Source organism: Girardinichthys multiradiatus, chromosome 7 (assembly GCF_021462225.1).
Source record: "Girardinichthys multiradiatus isolate DD_20200921_A chromosome 7, DD_fGirMul_XY1, whole genome shotgun sequence".
Taxonomy (NCBI): Eukaryota; Metazoa; Chordata; class Actinopteri; order Cyprinodontiformes; family Goodeidae; genus Girardinichthys; species Girardinichthys multiradiatus.
In genome coordinates, this window is record NC_061800.1 from 27,038,338 (window position 1) to 27,059,242 (window position 20,905).

The window sequence follows — 20,905 nt, forward strand, 5'->3', positions numbered from 1 at the left end:
TCTTAGGGGAGAGGAGCAAAGTATAATTGTCTGCAGTCTAGTAAAACACAGTATAACTGCCATCACACTTGAGTGAGCTTATAGCCAGCTAGTCCCATGGCCTCTAGAAGATAGAGCAGTTAATGTTCCCTTTTATTTTAGAGGATATGTCACTTGTATCACAGATTTATACCATGATACAGCAATTTTGTCCAAACAGATGGATAATGGTGTCACCAGCTAAAACAAAAACAAAAAAATCCTGTTTTATTGGGTTTAGAGCATATTGTTTAGATAGGGGACTGTGCTGAACAGATCCTGCAGCATTTTCTCTCCTTATCTCTCTAATCTTGCCCGTATTAGATTTGATCATTTTAGTTTGAAGGAGGAAAATGTGGCTGTAATGGCTTCCTAATAGCAAACACAAGGGATACAAATTCAGGGACCTTGTTCTCTAGTGCTTCCATAAGCACCACTGATTTATAGAGGTCTTTATGACAGAAAAGAAAATGATCTGCTGCAGGTATAAATCAGGTGAGGAGTAGGAAATTGAACTTAGATATCATCTTGTCAGATGCTTAATGCTCTTCCTCCTGTCACATTCGATAGGGCCAATTTGGAGAATCCTGCAGAGGTAAAAAGAAGACAATTAACAATGACAGTGTGGTAATAGATGAAGCTATAAAATGAACCCTGCTGCCTGCAGGATGCTTTGTATGATTTCCACATGAGGTGGTGGAAGCATTTGCTGTTTTAGCCTTCCATTGCTTCCCCTCTCTTTGCAGTTTTTAGTATTCTTTTGAGTGTCATTTCTCAAACATAGGCAATATGAAAGAAGTGGAGATAAATCTATAGTTTTATCGTTCTGTATAATTGAGTTATTATTCATCATTTAATAGAGCTTGCAAATTTATATCTACTTTTTTGTTATTGAATGCCAGTTTATATTACTCCCTGAAGGTTTATCAATCAGTTTATCAGTGGGGTGAGTGTAATTATCCCACAAACAACCAAAACAAAACCCACTTATTGTGTTGAATTCTGCCTTAAATATCCCAATTTAAATAAGGTTTGCTAGAAAAAAAGTTTTGAAGGATGTTAAATGTTTTTAAATATATATTTTCAAAATTTCAGTCAATCTTATTAGGTTTAAAATTTAATATTCAGCAATGGCAACATTTAACATTGATAATGTTAATGCAACCAAAACTAAACCCAGTTACTGTGTTGTATTCAGACTCAAATGCATTTGTTTAAATGAGATAAAATATAAAAAACAAGCTTTGATCAATCAAATTAGTTTGTCAATGTATTTTCAATAAAGATACATTTTAAGGTAAAGTTTTTTTGCTAACATATCAAACATTTTGATTAAACTTTGACTGTTATTCTCATTTATCATGTGCAATGTCCAGCAGATAATAGTAAATATATGGTTTGATTTATAATTTAACATATTAAGTCAGTAGTAGGTCAAGAGTTGCTGTAAGACCTACGGTCGAGAAAGTCTCTGTATTGGAGCAAGAGTTTCAGTTTGTATCCAGCTTTAACAAGCTTAGTAACAGCGCTAAAGCTAAAGACAAAGATGCTAGCAGGCTGAGCTTCTTAACTCTGAGTCAGTCATTATTAATGAAGAGGAGATCTAACATGGGGCTTTCAGGAGAAAAGTTTAAATGTCACTTTGTTAAAATAGATTTCAAAAGTCTATATATAGCTTTAAGTAGTTTAGCAGTGCTAATGTTAAAGTCAAACTTGCTAGCAAGCATGGCTAAACTGGTCATGAGCGCGATTCGCCGGACTGTGGTCATTCAGTGACCCACTAACTACCAATTTATCTATATTCTGACTAAAGACAAACCAAAGACTGATCAAACTGTGTCATAAGACGTCAGGAACAATCATGGAGTAGCAGTGCTACTGTGCCCAATGTCTCATTTTTGTTCTTCTTTTGCCCAGACAACAGCATTTTCTTAGCCTCATTCTCTCCCTCTTATCCACATCTGACAATAATAAGTCTATTAACACCTGTAACTTGGTGTCCATTTATTGATGGGCTTTAGACTATATTTAAAAAGCTTAACCTTAGCTTGCTTTGTGAGGGCAGCAATGCTAAAGACAAACTTGCTGGCAAACTGAGCTTCATAACCTGAGGCAGCTGTTGCTAATGAATGGCAAGGTTACACATACTTGCTATTATCCAGGTGTTTATGAACTGCTTATTGTGCAAATGTTTTCTACTTCGAGCTGACTAATAAACAATAAATTGACATTGAAGTCAGTATAAGACAGGATAGTCTAATTGATTTACTTGATTACATTCAGTCTTTGGAGTAAAAAAATTTTTTAAATCAATTATAAATCAACCAGTTGTGTTGAGTTAAGACATTTAAACAAGTGTGAAGTTTTATTTATTTGAATTTATTTCGCTTTTAAACTTACCTAATTTGTATTCAGATATTTTGATTCAAATCTGCATTTATAAGTGTTTTAGCTTGGAGTTCTTGCTGGCATTTTTCAAGATTTCTACGTGTTTTAACATTCCGGATAGTTTGCAGTAATGTCTGCTGAGACGTAACTGTGCTGAAACAGATGCCATAGCTCAGTGTTATAATGAGTACAGGATGGGACAGAGAATGACAATGCTCTCTGATCCCTGAATGTCACTTTGGTCTAAACGCAATACACAGTTTTATAGATAGGATCATGCATTTGGCAGCAATGATATTTGTGGAGTGATATTTGACAGATACAACAAAGGGGGAAAGAAACACAACCCCATCTATCTGGGTGTTTAAGTTTCCACTGACTGATATGTTTTTAAAAATCAAATTTCTTGGTAAGTGATGACCTTTAGTGGGATGCTCTTTCAAGTGGCAATTCAAGCCCAGGCACTCAAAGAGCTTTAGAGCAATAACCAGAGAATCACAGCTTGGGAAACATCAGCCCTCACAGCTCATCAAGCCAAGCGCTTGTATAATCTAATTTGATTTTAATGCTTCTCCGAAGGAGATTGTGCTCTTATTACTGTGTAATGATGCTGTTGTCAAGATCCAGTGGCGATGTCTAATATCACACCCATGTTAACTACTTCTGTGACACTCATCTCAGCATTGTCTCACTCAAAGATGGCTTCTGCTGTACACTTATGACTTTGTTTTTCTTTCTGTTGCATTTGGCTTCGTGACTGACAGAAACATAGGCTTTTTTGCACAGCTCCCTTCCTTATTACCTCTGTCTGATGTGGTACTTTTTTCGTATTCAGTACAGTAGATAGAGCATAACGATGAAGGTCTTATCTGAGATGAGGAGAATTTCAAGTTGCTCTCACTCGGGGGCAGCAAATGGAAAAGTGACAAGCCTGGTGCACTTGTCTATTTTACTTATACTGGCGCCTCAGTTTCATATTCCGCCTCGCACCGCGGGGTTATTTTCCTCCAGGGTTCAGGGGGGCACACTCCTTCATTTCTTCAGAAAATTGTTTCGCAGGATTTCAATCTTTTGTCGCTGGATATGACAAAACACAATATCAAGAACACTTATGTTTCTTATCTGCCATTTTTTGGGGGTATAAATAAAAGATCAGTATAAATTTAAGTCAAGTGGCCTCCAATACACATGTGAGAAATGAGCATAAGAAGAACTATGAACCTTGGAACGGCCTCACTGTATATTTTTTGGCGCTTGCTCAATATTACGTTGGCACATGGTTTTTTAGATCATTTTTCGTCCTTTGAAACTAAACAAAAAGCAGCTTTTGATTAACTATTGAGAATTTATGGTTGGAATATCATTTGCAAACTGTTAACTAAAGGATAAAATAAGGATATGTGAATGGCTGTCCCAATTATATGCATCTCAATAAATGAGTGATGCATAGAGGTACTATGTTTCAGGCATTAATTTGCATTTATTCTGATGATTATGGCTTACAACTATACAGATGTAAACCATAATTTTAAAACTCAGAGAGGTTGACTATAGCACCAGATCAATAAAAAAATTATCTAAACATCATCATTTTGATATTACTTGTACACCGTTTCTACATAACGTCTACCTTCCACTGAACTTTCTATTAATTATGCTCTGACACAAAACTCTGGCTTTTTCAGCAATGACCTTTTGTGGCGTATCAGTTGGTCAACTGTGAAGTTAGCATTCTTCGTCAAGATTTTGTAGACCATAACAACATTTCTGTATTAAAAAAAATCTGTTCTTAATTGTTCTTATGTTATATTCAGTTTTTTTAATAAATAAATGTTGGGATTTCATTAACTGTATGTTATAATCATCAAAAATAACAAATGAAATGTATCATTCTCTGTGCAATGAATCTCCATCCTAGTTTCAATTAAGAAACTAAATTTTTAAAGTAAATTACTTTCAGTGATATTCTAATTGATTGTAATGCACCTGAAGTGATTTTGCTCAAATAGATTGATTTGCTACCCAACACAGTGAACATCACTGCAGAAGGTTTTCAGCCTAATTAAATGAAATAATCATGTTCTGTGATTACTTACCTCTTTTTATACCTTTTTTATAAATTATGAAAAAAACAAATCAGGAACAAATTCTTGCACGAAGAAAAATACACAGCAGTACAAAAGATTAAAAAGATTAAGTGCTTTAAAATTCAATGTTTCTTCACACACATGGACAGAAAAGTGCAGCAATCTTTTGTGATATACAGCACATGATGATACGCATATACACAGGCTTTGTATACCAAACAACATCCCAGCGGTGTGACAAAATCTAAACATTGTCCTATTGATGTCCCATTTTTCCCCCTTTCTGTTCGCCTGTTGTCAGAGGTCAACCTCAAACAACATTCGGTGGAATCAGGCGTTACTGTTGGGTGTCACATTGATGCATTACAAGGCCCAGGAGGTCACGTCTCAGTAAACATACATTATCAAAACCTATAGAAAATGTGGGATGTTGACCCCCACAGACACTTTACACGGTGTATTCAGGGAGAGAAAAAAAGAGGTCACATGACGGCAGAGAGCAACTTTGTTTGGCGCAATGACTTTTCTCGTTGCAAATCAAGAAGGTCAAGCAATCAAGACTGGCCAGGCTGTGTGTCAAGCAGCATTATCTCACACTGTCTGATATGATCAATGAGCGAAAATAAAATAATCACAAGCTAAAATTGGCCTGTTAATGAAAACAGGCTGTTTAAACATGGGGGTAAGAGAGCAGCTGGATGAAGAGGAGATTGGACAGCACATTAAAAAGATACTTTGAACTAGTTCATGTCATTTAGATGATCAAGTGTGCACTAAAACTGGTGGGGTTAACCCAAATGCTGGCTTTATGCTGCTGGGAGAGAAGACTTGTAGTTTTAACCCAACAGTCAGTGAAATATTGGAACTCCGATTGTTAGGCAAGACGCTAAAAAGAGGTTATCGTTCTTCACAAGCAGCCATTTTGAGCTATATAATGACCTGATCAGACTTAATTATAAAAATGACTGAGATGTGTGGATGACTTTAGTTTACACTACTTATCAGGTTTGTTCACATACGATGACATTAGCCCTGTTATCATGTGCAGGTGATAGCTACAGGGGTTGGACAATGAAACTGAAACATCTGTCATTTTAGTGTGGGAAGTTTCAAGGTTAAATTGGACCAGCCTGGTAGCCAGTCTTCATTGATTGCACATTGCACCAGTAAGAGCAGAGTGTGAAGGTTCAATTAGCAGGATAAGAGCACAGTTTTGCTCAAAATGCACACAACATTATCGGTGACGTACCAGAGTTCAAAAGAATTAAATGTGCACCTCAACTCTCCTGTTTCCACCAGAACTGTCCGTCGGGAGATCCACATGGTCAATATACACGGCCGGGCTGCTATAGCCAAACCTTTGGTCACTCATGCCAATGCCAAACGTCGGTTTCAGTGGTGCAAGGAGCGCAAATCTTGGGCTGCGGACAATGTGAAACATGTATTGTTCTCTGATGAGTCCACCTTTACTGTTTTCCCCACATCCGGGAGAGTTACGGCGTGGACAAGCCCCAAAGAAGCGTACCACCCAGACTGTTGCATGCCCAGAGTGAAGCATGGGGGTGGATCAGTGATGGTTTGGGCTGCCATATCATTGCATTCCCTTGGCCCAATACTTGTGCTAGATGGGCGCGTCACTGCCACGGACAACCGAACCATTCTTGAGGACCATGTGCATCCAATGGTTCAAACATTGTATCCTGAAGGCGGTGCCGTGTATCAGGATGACAATGCACCAATACACACAGCAAGACTGGTGAAAGATTGGTTTGATGAACATAAAAGTGAAGTTGAACATCTCCCATGGCCTGCACAGTCACCAGATCTAAATATTATTGAGCCACTTTGGGGTGTTTTGGAGGAGCAAGTCAGGAAACGTTTTCCTCCACCAGTATCACGTAGTGACCTGTCCACTATCCTGCAAGAAGAATGGCTTAAAATCCCTCTGACCACTGTGCAGGACTTGTATATGTCATTCCCAAGACGAATTGACGCTGTATTGGCCGCAAAAGGAGGCCCTACACCATACTAATAAATTATTGTGGTCTAAAACCAGGTGTTTCAGTTTCATTGTCCAACCCCTGTACATTCAGCATTTACTTTCTGACCAAAGATTTGATAATAAAGTCAATAGAGACAAGAAATATTAGTATGAACTTAGTCAATTCAACTGACAGAAAAAGTTTTACTTATAATTGCTAGAACTCAGTCTTCTGTTCAGATAGCTCTCACTCCAAATAAGAAAAGTAATTGCTCTTAAAGCAAAAAAGAAAAAACATTGTCCAATGTTCTAAACACTGTGGCACTTACACAATACTCTCTTAGGCCATGTTTATTCCCCGGGTTCTTGCCATCTTTGACAGTAGTCCCTTTCACATTATACTTCCACAATAAACACACAACAATGAACCTCCTATTATGGAACATTTTGTTCTTTTATATTTTACAAATCAGTCCACTGACATCATAGACCATGTGTGTTTTAAGACCATGCATGAGATTGCGGAACCAAAGGGTCGTGGCGTACACTTTGCTCCAGTCACCTGATCAATGCGCAAAATGTGTTGGGGATTAGGGCTGAGCTTTGTGTCATGATTCTCATGCAGGCTGTTCAAATTAACTGCTTTAAAAAGAAGCAAAGTTGTTGTGTATCATCCTCAACATGTTATCTGAATCGAATTCTGCCGAACGAGGACAACTGTAGCACTGTTGCAGGTCCAATTCTGAATGGCAAAAAAAAGGTTTTGTAGTGTCCTAGTCAAAGTCTGAGATGCTGTTATGTGACCTTAAAAAGGCTGTTAATGTTTGAAAACCATTCAATGTGACAGAATTAAAACAATTCTGCAGAGTGGTTTGAAGTTCCTGTAAAACCATGTACAGCATTTCCAGTTAGCACAAACACTTGATGGCAGTAGTTGTCACCAGGTTTGGCCCAACCAGTTATTAGATTAAGGGAGCCATCACTTTGTTACTATGGGCCTGTTTGGTTTAGTTTTTTTTCTTCCATAAAAGTAAAATCATCTGAAAACTGCATTTTGTGTGTACTCAGGTTATTTTTGATTCATAAGATTGAAATTCATGTGATAATCTGAAACATTTCAGTGTGGCAAAGCATAAGCAGAGGTAGTAGATATGGGTGCTAATACATTTTCAGCGGAGCATTATTGATTACTTGTTCCTTAAAAATATATATATTTCTTTAACATGGACCTCACTCATATTCTGTCTCACTCCAAGTGCAAAGTTAAAGTTGGCAGCTTTGCTTTAATTAAGAAATGAAAGGTCCTCAGAGTGTGTAGGTGCATTATTTGTTTTGTGTTGCCGTGTTGGACTAGGTGTACCCTGCCACATGCCCATCGACTCATCAGGGTGGGCACAAACCCCTTTAATAAAGCAGTAATAGAAAAGATTAATAAATTCCTTTTAACATATTTTAATATTTATATAGTGCCCTTGATCTTGGGTTACTCTTTTCAACTCTTTGTTGGCCGTAATGTTAGTCTCGATCCAGTATTGATCTGAAACTAACCTAGTCTGCAATAAACCTATAACCCAATACTGTAGTCCAATATCAGCCCATGAATGAATCAGAATCAGAATCAGCTTTATTGCCAAGTTCGTACATACAAACAAGGAATTTGACTCCGGTACACTTTGCTCTTTTGTTGTTTTGTGCCCGTATTTAACCCAGAATTGGGTTAGCAAAATAACTCAGTTTGTTTTTAACCGAGCAATTAAAGCAAATGAAACCAACTGTTAACTTACAATTTATTAAAAAACACAGCCAGATCCAGTTGTAATCAGAAACCAGTTTATGCAGACTTTCCTCAAGTTTATTTTGTATGATTTCTACAGCACATGAATTCATACACCAAGCAGCAAATAGCATCTTTAATAAAAGCAGATAGGTAACACTGTCTATTAAAATGTTTAATTTTATTGATAAGACTCCGAAACATACACAACATATAAAAAGGCACTTAGAAGAGCACGGTTCTACTTTCCTTGCTTTTAGTGATATATACATAACGTTCTGTATGTGCATGGGGTCAACAGTACCATATCTGTGTAAACACGTTACCACCTACAAGCTAGTACCCTAAGTAAGTACTGTAAACAAGTGCAACATTAAAGAAAATTGGCTATAAATATGTCATAAATAACATTTTCCCACAAAATACCTCATGCTTTGTTTGAACCATTTCCTGCTTAACAAAACAAAAAGCGCCAAAAGTTCAGCCCAACACAAATAAAATAAGAAAACTGCCAAAAACATCAAACACAACTAGGAAAAGAACACATCTGGCATAATCCTGCGCTGTTTATTTTTATATATAGAGACAGTTCATTACTTCTGCTACAAGTTTAAAAGCTGTTTTTAGTACAGAAGAGTTCAGCAGGTTGAAAACCACATTAAGAGCTGGATTATTATTGCTTTTTATGTAACGTTTGGATGTTTAATTGTAAACTGACTTATTTTATTCCTTCAAAGAAAGCTTGTTCCAGCCCGATATGCTGAAATCACCGCTCTGCCTTTTTATTCCACCTCCATAGCAGAAATATCTTGCTCATCATCAGATTTCTCAGAAGGCAGGTCATGTGGTTCTGGGAGGTTCTGGCTGTCTGATGCAGAACCGGTCTCGGTGGTTGTTACTGTGCCTGGCTCCTGGGCATCTGTTCCAAGAGGGACTTCAGCAAGCTTGGGTTTTCCTGATAATTAGACAAATGCTTCATTTTACATGTGAATGCATCCCAAACAAGTATAAAAAAGGAGGGAAAGAGTGAAATGGATATTACTGAGATGAATAATGTTAATATACCTCTCATATTATCTGCCATAGGCTCCAATGGCATACAAAAAAGCAGCTTTACAAAAATAATGCCCCAACATCCCTTGCTATACATTTGACAACATAACAAGTGAATTTGTAATTTGAAGTACAGCTGTAAGCCGTTTTTGAAGAAGGGTCAGGGTCACATTTGTTTTATAGGATTGAACATTAATACAGTGATTAGGAACCTAATCTTAAATATCACAATATACACCTCTCAAAAAAATAAAGGGAACACTCAAATAACACATCCTAGATCTGAATGAATGAAATATTCTCATTTAATACTTTGTTCTGTACAAAGTTGAATGTGCTGACAACAAAATCACACAAAAATCATCAATGGAAATTAAAATTTATTAACCAATGGAGGCCTGGATTTGGAGTCACACACAAAATTAAAGTGGAAAAAACACACTAGAGGCTGATCCAACTTTGATGTAATGTCCTTAAAACAAGTCAAAATGAGGCTCAGTATTGTGTGTGACCTCCACGTGTCTGTATGACCTCCCTACAACGCCTGGAGATGCTCCTGATGAGACGGTGGATGGTCTCCTGAGGGATCTCCTCCCAGACCTGGACTAAAGCATCTGCCAACTCCTGGACAGTCTGTGGTGCAACGTGATGTTGGTGGATGGAGCGAGACATGATGTCCCAGATGTACTCAATTGGATTCAGGTCTGGGTAACGGGCGGGCCAGTCCATAGCTTCAATGTCTTCATCTTGCAGGAAGTGCTGACACACTCCAGCCACATGAGGTCTAGCATTGTCCTGCATTAGGAGGAACCCAGGGCCAACCGCACCAGCATATGGTCTCACAAGGGGTCTGAGGATCTCATCTGTCTCCTGGTAGTGCCTCCAGGCTCTGGACACTACGCTGACAGACACAGCAAACCTTCTTGCCACAGCTCGCATTGATGTGCCATCCTGGATGAGCTGCACTACCTGAGCCACTTGTGTGGGTTGTAGAGTCCGTCTCATGCTACCACGAGTGTGAAAACACCACCAACATTCAAAAGTGACCAAAACATCAGCCAGAAAGCATCGGTACTGAGAAGTGGTCTGTGGTCTCCACCTGCAGAACCACTCCTTTATTGAGTGTCTTGCTAATTGCCAAAGATTTTCCCCTGTTGTCTTTTCCATTTGGACAACATCATGTGAAATTGATTGTCAATCAGTGTTGCTTCCTAAGTGGACAGTTTGATTTCACAGAAGTTTGATTTACTTGGAGTTATATTGTGTTGTTTAAGTGTTCCCTTTATTTTTTTGAGCAGTGTATATCGAAGGAAATGATTTGTTGTATATCTATTTACATTGGGAACTACGTTAAATGTATTTTAAAATACACCAAACTGTATGACAGCTGCTTTAGCATTAATCCTAAAAAAATATCTGTTAGGAAGTAACAGTATGGCAAGAACGATTATTATGTTCTATAGGTGTAACATTTAGAGCGATGTTTCCCCACCTTGGTCCTCAGGGCCCATTATCCTGCATGTTTTAGTTGTTTCCCTGTTGACATGCAGCAGATTTAAATAAATGGGTGGTTAACAGACTTCTGCAGCACTAGATGGCATGCTGGAGAGGGTAATGCAATTATCTGAAGCAGGTGTCCTGGAGCAGACACATCTAAAACCTGAAGGGCGGTGGACCCTGAGGACCAGGGGTGAGAATCACAACATTTTTTCTCCCTCATCACCTGAAACAAGCTGGTCCTCTTCATCAGTAGCAGACGATGATGAGGGTGCCTCAGCTACTGGCATCTGTGGTTCAGCAGCGATCTCGGGGAGTCTGGGAGCCTGAGGTCTGGTCTTTCTTGCAGGGTTCAGGAAGTAACAATATGCACATCGGAAGGCTGAAACAACAAATAAAAGCACCATACATCTAATTAATAAATATGCTCCAGGACACTGCCAAGCAGACCTAGATTAATCTAAATTAATATTAACCAATGACAAAACTTTCGCCAGATGCATAAACATCCCAGACTGATGCGACTTAGTGCCTTCAATCGTGTTCTGTTTTCGCTTACAGGAGCTGGGAGCAGCGGAGGCATTTAAGAGCCGTGTGATATACTGTGCTGCCAAATGCTAGAGGGCAAACGAAGGCACAGTGTTTGATGGAGACTGACAAAGAGCGCTGGGATTCCCAGAGTCTTACCGATGTATTCAAATTCTTCTTTTAATGCCATGCCGTTATGGGAGATACACTGCTGGCAAATCAGAGCATATCTACAAGAGAGCAAAGGCAATTCAGTAAAGACAGTATATGTTATACAAATTAGATTAAGAGGACGTGAAATGGATGATTGATGAATACAATGATGGTATTAAATGTTACTCCTTTAGGGTCTGCACCGTCCTACGGGTCCAACATCCAGTCAGTCCAGTTTAGATTTTATTAAAAAGGAAGCAATTGCAAATGTTCATCCTAGCTGTATATTTGAAAAATTTATAAAACAAAATGCAATTTATTGCAAAAGTATTAATCCCTAAACATTTTAAAATTTGGTCGTTTTAGGATATCTCCATCAGCTTTGTACATCCAGACTGACATTTTTACAAAGCTGTTTGCAAAATAACTCAAGCTCAGTTAAATTGGTGTGAGAATAAAATAGAAGTCTTGCTACAAATTCTCCATTGGATTCTCCATCTGCTCTTTAACTAGGCCATTCTAACACAGGAATATTCTTTGATCTAAACTATTGCATCCATTGCATCTCTGGCCTTATGTTTAGGGCTGTTGTCATTTCACAATTCCATACTTTTCCAGGCTGAAATTTAGTCATTTTTTCTGCAGTTCTTGTAGCATTCTAGACATCGGAGGACAAAAAACTAAAATTGAACTGCTGTAATAGTAGTCTTATTTGTAGATTTTAAATATCACAGAACACACTATGCTGAAACTGGCCACTGATTTTCAGGGTGTGGTATTGTGCCATTTTAAGCACAGTTTTTACCTTTAAGTTCTCGACAATGCACTACTTTCTCTTGGTATATCAACAGAAAATGTGAGACATTCAAGGGGTATAAATACTTTTGCAAGGTACTGTATTTAAAAAAAACAAGCTGTTTTCAGTATATGTGTAAGTACATATTGTGCACCTGTTTTGAGGGCCATCTCCAACAAGATACTCAATGATTCTGTCCATCGAACCCCTTTCCCTTGGGAGTACAGGTCTGGCCATGGGAGGACCTGGGGGGTGCATCCCTGTAAAAAAAACCAAACACATATCACTGTTTGTTAGATACAGTCTACCTTAAGTACAAACCTGAATGAAAAGGGCCTGCCCACATTAACAGCTTGATGCAGAAACCTTGACTGGATTTCTCCCAAAACCTGCATGTTTTCCCTTAATGACACCACACCTGATCTCCCTTGGAAAGCGTGTTGTGCACCCCTGCTGTGTTGGTGGGTAGTAATTAATATAATCCAACATAAAGAGCAATCATAGGAAGATGACTGGTCATTTCTGTGAGACTTGGCAGAGTCTCAGTGTCCTGCTGCTTATTAATTTACCAACATATGGAAACTCTGTGGTGACTCTTTGTATCAAATTGCTTTTCACTTTCAATTTCCAACAGACGCAGGTGATAACATGAAGTCATGTAAGCCATTTGTGGAAGTGTTCCCGATGCCAAAAGCAATTTTGCCAGAAATTATAAGGCACTTAGTGAGAACCCCACCACAACTGCCCACAGAAGAAATGCCGATCTGGTTAATTAATCATATTTAAATGTTATCCAGTATTGCACATACCTCAGTTGGCATTCCACTCGCCAATTACAAAACAACTTCCTTTTCTTCAAAAAACATCTCTTTCACCATTTGTACTTATTTATGTTTTTTCTACCGAGCAGCGATTACATAGATTTCTATTAAATATGATATAAATTTGAAACAACAGATGTGTTCCCATAAATCACAACAGTCCTATAAGAAACCGCAGCATGCTGGCGAGACATTTTTCCTTGAAAGCTGCTAAAGTTGCTAATGTCCATGTCATCTTGTGACAGACATTATAGCTCCTTGCAAAAGCATTAATAGCCTTTGAACGTTCATATTGTATCATGTCACCAACTCAAATTTAATGTCTTTTATTGGAATTTTATATGACAGACCAACACATCATAACTAAAGTGGAAGGTAAATGAAACACAATTAAAAGGTTTTTAGAAATCATCTATAAAGGCTGGTGAGCATTTCTATTAAGCCCACTGAGTAAATACTTTGTGGAAACACATAACACTGCAATGACAGCAGCAAGTCTTACACCTTCACACATATAGACACTTTTCGTTATTCTTCTTTGCAAAATAGCACAAACTTATATTGGATGGAGATGATCTATGAACATCAAATATGGAAGTGTGTCACTCCCATGTTCTTACATGACAGTGATGCTGCTGCTCTGTCCTCTCCTACCACACATGACTTGGTTCTGGTTGAATTTTAATCTTCACATCGGGCAGGAATATTTTGAGATCTTTTTATATTTCTATTTTTTTTTTGTCCTTTTCCTGTTTCCATTGGCTGCCCATGAGAAAATAAACACGTTCCTCAGTATCGGTTATTGAAATTTCGAAGTACCTTTTGTGATACAGAGCTTTGTATGAAAGCTATTACCTTGACACGCTCATTACAGTCACTGCATGGTAATGGAAATGTAACTTTACATTCTCTACATGAAATACATTTTTCTTAAAATGCCCCAACCCTCTGCCCAGTCTGACTGCCACTATAATAAACGAAAATTAGACAGAAAAACATTATAAGAAATGAATGCAATATAACTTCAGCCCTAAGTTTATTGCAGCTTTGGCTGTGTCTCGAGGGCTCGCCCCACTTGTAAATCTTTTGTTGCCTCTAACATGTTCTCTTCCAGGAATGTTCCTGATTTAGCTCCTTCTACCCTCCTTGTAGCTCTTAGCAACTTCCCTGTTCCTGCTAAAGAAAAGCATTGCCACAGTATGATGCTGCCACCACCACACAGAACTGTGGGGTGATGTGCACTGTTAAGTTTTCTAAATGGACACACGTCAAAAGATGACGGTGCAGGGCTGAAAAGGCAGAACATGGATATCTCACCACCCACACGGTGGTAGTTTTTTGCCACAAACAGCAATTTGCATGGAAGCCACAAAGTCAAGTTTTACCCTTTCTGAACAAAGCAAATATTTCTACTTCTCAATTATACTCCGCTTTGTGTTGGTCTAACGCACAAAATCCCAAAATACATTTAGGTTTGTGTTTTTAACGTCCCTAAATGTGAAAACGTTTTGGAAGGCACTACACGCAGTTTTAAGGATGGATAGTTTGCCTTTACTTAGAGGGGTTGAATCGTTTTAAAAGGCATTTTAATACAACACTTCTGCAATTATCTTTTATAGCTCCTGCATTACATACCACAACCTTGGTGAAAACACAAACCGCAGAGCTTTGAGCAACTGGGGACACTGAGCCGGGGAAGAGTAAATCACACCCTAATCGACCACATTATGATCCGGTCCCCCTGTGTGCAGGTAACTCACCAACTCCTGGAACAGGTGTTCCCGGGGTCACGGGCTTCTTCATCAAGCTCTGCTGAGCAGCTATTGCTGACAGGCCCCTCTCTGGGGGTCCGCCTGGAGCAGAATGGGTAGGTCGACCAGGAAAGCTGGGCCCAGAGGCGAGAGGAGGGCGGGCAGCAGAACCGCTCGCAGGATTCAGCACCACTGGTGAGCTCTTTGGAGTGACACTCCGATGACGGAGCTCTAACAAAGAAAGATTGCAGACCACTAAACAGTGAGTGATCCCAGTGTTAAAGTTGCATTTAAAGTGGTTATTAATTCCTACCTTGTCCTGGTTTTGGTGTCAGCTGGGATCCGACTGGAGTGGATTCAAGTTCCTTAACACAAACAGAGATAATACAAGAACATGATTTAGCAGCAGGTAACTAGTGAAATGGTCAGACCATAAAATAAAAACACATTACAACTTACATCTTTTTTCTTGGACTCTGGATCAAATCTTTCCAAAATCATTTTGGCATTTTTGTATGTCTCAGTTTCCATAACTTCCTCAAGCTTGGAAAAAAAAATAAATTTAGAAACAATTAAAAACAAACACCAAAATCCATGAAAAACGCAACATAAACAGAAGGAAGTCACCGTAACAGTAACTACCTTCAACATTTTATTCTAAATAAAACGCTGAACACTTGTGCATGTTTGCATTTAATATTAAGAATAATTGGATTCACTACTTCGATAATGGGGAGTGTGAAAATTCATCAGCCCTAATTATTGAACGTTATTAGAACTTGACAGAGGATGACAAGCAATTTATTTCTTTTCTCTACTAAATGCTATTAATTAAAGTGACATTAGTAGAGTGTCTCACTGGGTTAAGTCAGTGTACCGTTCACAAGCTGTCTGCACCCATTCTACATGAGCTAAAGTTGTGCTGCAGGATGCAGCGATCTTCAGTAAGATGCTAAAGGGACTTAATAATCCAGGTAAGTGAGTAAGAAGAAACCGTTTGTACTTAAACTTGAAATGTGCTAACAATAAATTAAAAGATAACTTACGATCTTTCGTTTTTGTTCCTTAAGATCTTCCAGATTTTCATCTAAAACGAAATATTGAAATTTTTTTACAAGTAAAAACTTCAAAGAAAACTTAAACATAGGAGATCAATAGGAATCTTACTATTTCTTTCAGTTCTTCGTGAAAAAAGAATCACAAGCGCCTTACGAAGTAACCACACTCTAAAAGGAGGAGTTTAACAAAACGTTACTCTGTTTAGTCTTGTTTAGGGAACATGCCATTAGTTCTCTTGTATACTTACAAAAATGGAAATAATACGAAAAGCAGAATCAATATAAGTCGTCCCATGAACTGTTCGGGCAGGAACCAGAAATACACAACAATGAGAGTGAACAAGTACAGCAAAGACGAGTACAACAGCATTCCTCCAACCCATTTCTTTAACTGTCTCTGATACTTTTCACTGTAGTCTTCAAGAGTCTGGATTTCCTGTAATAAAAACACAAATATAGCAAATTACACTTGAACACCAATGTGGTCCCACCCACCTATGTATCCATCCATCATGATTTATTGGCCAATCAGAGTGACTTAATCTTGATAAATCTTAATGAAAACAACATGCCCAGCAGCGTAAAAGTGTCCACATTTTAAACAGCATTTTGAAACAAATATTTATGTGGAGATAGAGGTGAATCTCAATAATATAGTATACATACATATTTTTTTTTTTTTTTTTACACACCCATTATATCAGAGTTATGAGGTAAACAGTCGTGGGGAAGTCTGAAGCTGACAACTTGTCTAGCAGTCATCGACACCTTCCACAAGGAGAGTAAGCCACAACATTTCTTTGCTAAAGACAGTAGCTGTTCAGACTCTGGTATCCAAGAATAATAAGGGAAAATTTTGTGGAAGGGAAAAAAAAAAAAAAAAACACTGTAGAAAAAAGTGAACAACCAAAAGCAATAACCATAGCCTCGAGAAGTTAGTGAAGTAACGTCATTTCAAAAGTTTGGGAAAGATTCACAAGGTGGGCTGAGTCCATGCTATAAAACATAATATCCTAATTTTCTAAAAAAAAAACTGATTTTGTTTTAGTTTCTCATTAGCTGCAAGTCATAAATACCAGAATTAAGACAAATGCTTCAAATAAATCACAACGTGTATAATCAATCTGTATAACACAAGTTGCATTGAATTTCTGAAGCAAATTCACCTTTCAAAGATATTTAAATTTATTCAGATGCACCTGAATCTCAGCTCCTGCCTACAGGTCTGGAAGACAAAAAGAAAGGCGCACAGCAGAACAATCCAGTGGAGAAAATTACAGATTGATCCTGCTTTGGGAATATATTTTTATAAGGACAACAATGTTTTACTATCACATTTAAACCACATCTCTTAGTACTGTATTGAGTTTTTTGCTCAAATGCAAATAAAGGCAAATTCATTTAAGGTTTAAAGGTGTTCATCTGAGAAAGAACCCAACTGTCTGGACCTAAGATTCAAAGGTCACTGTATTAAACAGCAGCAGTAAAGCAAATGCCACATAACAAGGGAACGTCCAATCAAAAAATAATTAAAACAGAAAATGACCTGTTTAGTTATTAAACTAGAAATTTAAATTCAGATTCTGTAAATGGAAACATAAACCCTGCTTCAGAGTGCTGACCAGGCTACTTAAAAATAGCTGGTGGACAGAACAGGACCCACTCCTCGTCCCTGGGAGGCCACTGGAACAGGTGTGTCTGTCACTCTGGGCAGCAAATAAGCAGATCTCATGTTCAGTCTTACCATACAGTAGATCATGCAAGTGTGCTGCACAGCAGCAGATAAAAACTATATGCTGCTACGACAGAATTATAGAGGAAGACCCAAATAGGTCTAATTCCCATTGCTTCACAACCTAAATACCACTCAACATCTTTATGACGTGAAGATCTCTTGTGGTTGCTGCTCCAAGGACACAAACTGAAAATAGCCCAACGGTGGCTTAGTTGCAATACAGCAGTAAGGCTCCATCACTCAGGAAATCACTGACATTTACTTACAATCAAAACATCGCATGTGTGTCCAATGCTTTGGACCGAGCAGATTTACTGAAAATGCTAAAAAAAAAAATTTATATCAACCAAAAAAAAAACAACAAAAAAAAATATTGTATGCAATACTTTGTACATGCATCTGAAATTCCTTATATGTAAAACTATAACCTGTAAATAGTGGAGATATTAAGATATTTAGCATGTCATTTAAAGAAAGAACTTCTTCAGTTAACTACCTTTTCCAGTCGTTCCAAAGTTTCTACAGTGGAAGGTTTAGCCTGAAAGACAAAGAAATTAAAGAGTGCGAGTAAATTTAAAACCTATTCTGAAACAAGTGTACCTCTAAAGTGCTTCTGCTTCACTTTGAGTATTTTGATTTTCCCACGCAACGTATTGTGTAACACAACAAAAGATGTATTTGTGTCAGGGTTGGAAATCTGCACATCCTGCTGGCCAAATGCAGCTAAAAGCTAAATTTGGTATACTGGGACATTTACTTTACAACACAGCTCTTTTTACACAACCGACTAGAGAAAACCAAATGATTTTTCAATTTTAAAAAAATTTAAAATCAACATGACTCTTTAAGTTTGTTTTTCCATTCTAACTAAGACAAATATTACACAACGCATGTTTGAAGCAAAATGTGGACTATAAAAACGTTATTTTCAACCCTGATTTGGATATATGCATAAGTTGTGATATATATCTTGAAAAGTCTGGCCCTTCAGAAGAAGATAAATATAAAATGTAGCTTTTTCACCCCATTATCCTGCAAAATTGTGACACACAACATATCACAGATATTTAAAACTTATATATCAAGCCTATATATTATAAGGTCTATATTACACATTATTTAAGTTCAATGTGACAGAGATACCTGAAAACTTTATGTGTGCTGGTGATATAATGCATGTATATAAATAATCTTTAATATAATATTAGATGGTTGCAATAGTACATCAGGTAAAAGCTTGCCACTCTGGAGGCCAGACAGAGCAGAGCGATTACCGGAGCTAATGTAAACTGTGGTAATGATGAAACTTTCTTACATCCACCAATCATGATCAGACATTGGGATGAGAATTGAAGAATTACCAAAACCTGGGAGGAGTTATGAGATACTACAGTACATGATGTTTACGTCACGTCAGGCAAGTATGTGTTACTGTTATATTGCCTGGAGGAACAGTTATTGATTATGTTTTGACCACCACCTGGACGATGTTTGGAGTAGACCAGGGTCTAAGCGGATTATAATTTTTTACTGACATGGGGAGGGAGTGCATTTACAAAACTAACCTGCTTGAAAATAATGTCTTAGTTGATTCACATTGATCGGCAAATGAATCACAACAGCAACTAGCAATGTTTTGTTGGTATACAAATTAAAAGCTCGCGACTTGTGATGCGTACCAATACAACTTTTTTTCCTTGCCAGAATGCTGGGCTGCTTTCCCTGCAAAACGGATGTTTTTAGTATTGCGATACATGTCATGTACTGTGATGAATTCAAACTATATTGTGATGTTGATTTTTAGTACTGTATCGTCTAGGCCAACCCTGGAGGTCTCTAACACTAAACTGGTTTTGTGCTTCACTGATAACACTGGTGAAGCAAACCACTCATAATTTGGACTACATTTGCAAGATGGCATCTGGTATATGTGGTGTCATCACTGTTATGCTCTTTGTTTTGTCCTCCAAGATGGACCCTGTTGCTTTCTTTGATGTAGTTGCAACCATCTAATCTAGAGACATAATCATGGATACAAACCCTCCATCGTGATATTGCAGTCCCCATTTTGATGAAAAATGAGGTGTTGCTCGTCCTCTTAGTCGGATCCTTGTCTGTCTCTCTCACTGGTTTTATATCTCCACCTGTAGACAGCAGTGTTTATCCATGAATAACCCTTTTAGCTCATCTGAAGCACGCTTCTGCCTTTACAGGCAGCGTTTTGGAGAAGCTAAACCCTTCGTTATTGAATCACGCCAACGTGGGAGGCCAAACTACACGAAACATATCCCATGAGGTAGTTTCCCCAACTATAACGCTCATTTGACACGTAGAAGTATCAAAACATCCCAATTAAACACGGTGGTACTTTCTGGCATGGTTGCAGCAGGTTGCTGTCTCCTTGCTAGCTCCTATTAGCAAACATTTAACAATGTAGCTCTGTCTGTTTTCGAAGACGTTGGCAACAACATAAAAAAACTGTAAATTTACGCTCTCTGGATGTTTGAACATGGCTGTTTTATCAACAGAATGCTAAAATAACGTAAGAAGCTCCAACACACCGGCCCAAATATTACCCGTTAGCGTTGTTGTTGCTTGGGCTAACTGTGGATAGCCGCTAGCTAGCAGCAATGTTCCTGTTCTCGGCGGTTAATCAAGAACACAAAACTGCAAAACTTGAAGAGGAAATGGCTATAAAGGAAACGTTTTATATACGGGTATAACCGGTGAAGTTACCTTGGCAGTCGAGAAGCTCGGTTTGAACAGCCTGCGGCAAAACTGCAGCCCGTCCTGTATCTTTACTCCGAGTTAAGATGGGGGAGTGTCCTACTGACAGCCGGAGGCTCACAGGAGCAGGACAAACTGGCTTCACCGCCCTGTGGCAAAGCATTCTGTTGGATTCGTTTAAGTAGAACCGCAAGGCTCAAATGCACATGACTGATGATTTAATTATGGATCGTCATTTTTATTTATTTGCTGAATTGATTGCTAATCGTTCCTGGTGGTCAGCAGGGCCGTACAGACACTTTTTTAACGGGGTGTTCAAAGTTTAAAAAGGAACCACACGGAACAAAACATGTGAAAAGTCTTGCATTTCACAAATTGAGATGCCACCTATTTTAACTGGTTTTCAAAAGACAACGATCACATTTGTTATATAATTTTGGATTGTTTTTGTTACAAAAATATTTGGCAAATAAAAATCTGAAAAATGTGATATGCTTTTTGTATTCAGCCCCTGTTTACCCTCATCCAGTGCAACCAG

The 20,905-nt window shown here is 38.2% G+C and overlaps 1 protein-coding gene across 1 annotated transcript; it reads right to left on the reverse strand.

The window, feature by feature from the left end:
- Positions 1–8,304: 8,304 nt before the first annotated feature.
- lnpa (limb and neural patterns a) lies at positions 8,305–20,548 on the reverse strand. The gene is made up of 13 exons (XM_047371387.1): positions 20,377–20,548; positions 19,681–19,784; positions 18,137–18,178; positions 16,154–16,341; positions 16,015–16,073; positions 15,894–15,934; positions 15,307–15,390; positions 15,161–15,212; positions 14,857–15,078; positions 12,430–12,535; positions 11,486–11,556; positions 11,025–11,180; positions 8,305–9,203 (listed from the first exon to the last, which is right to left on the reverse strand). The coding sequence occupies exons 1-13, from the start codon at positions 20,528–20,530 to the stop codon at positions 9,031–9,033; spliced, it is 1,452 nt and encodes a 483-aa protein (XP_047227343.1). The 5' UTR covers positions 20,531–20,548; the 3' UTR covers positions 8,305–9,030.
- Positions 20,549–20,905: the final 357 nt, after the last annotated feature.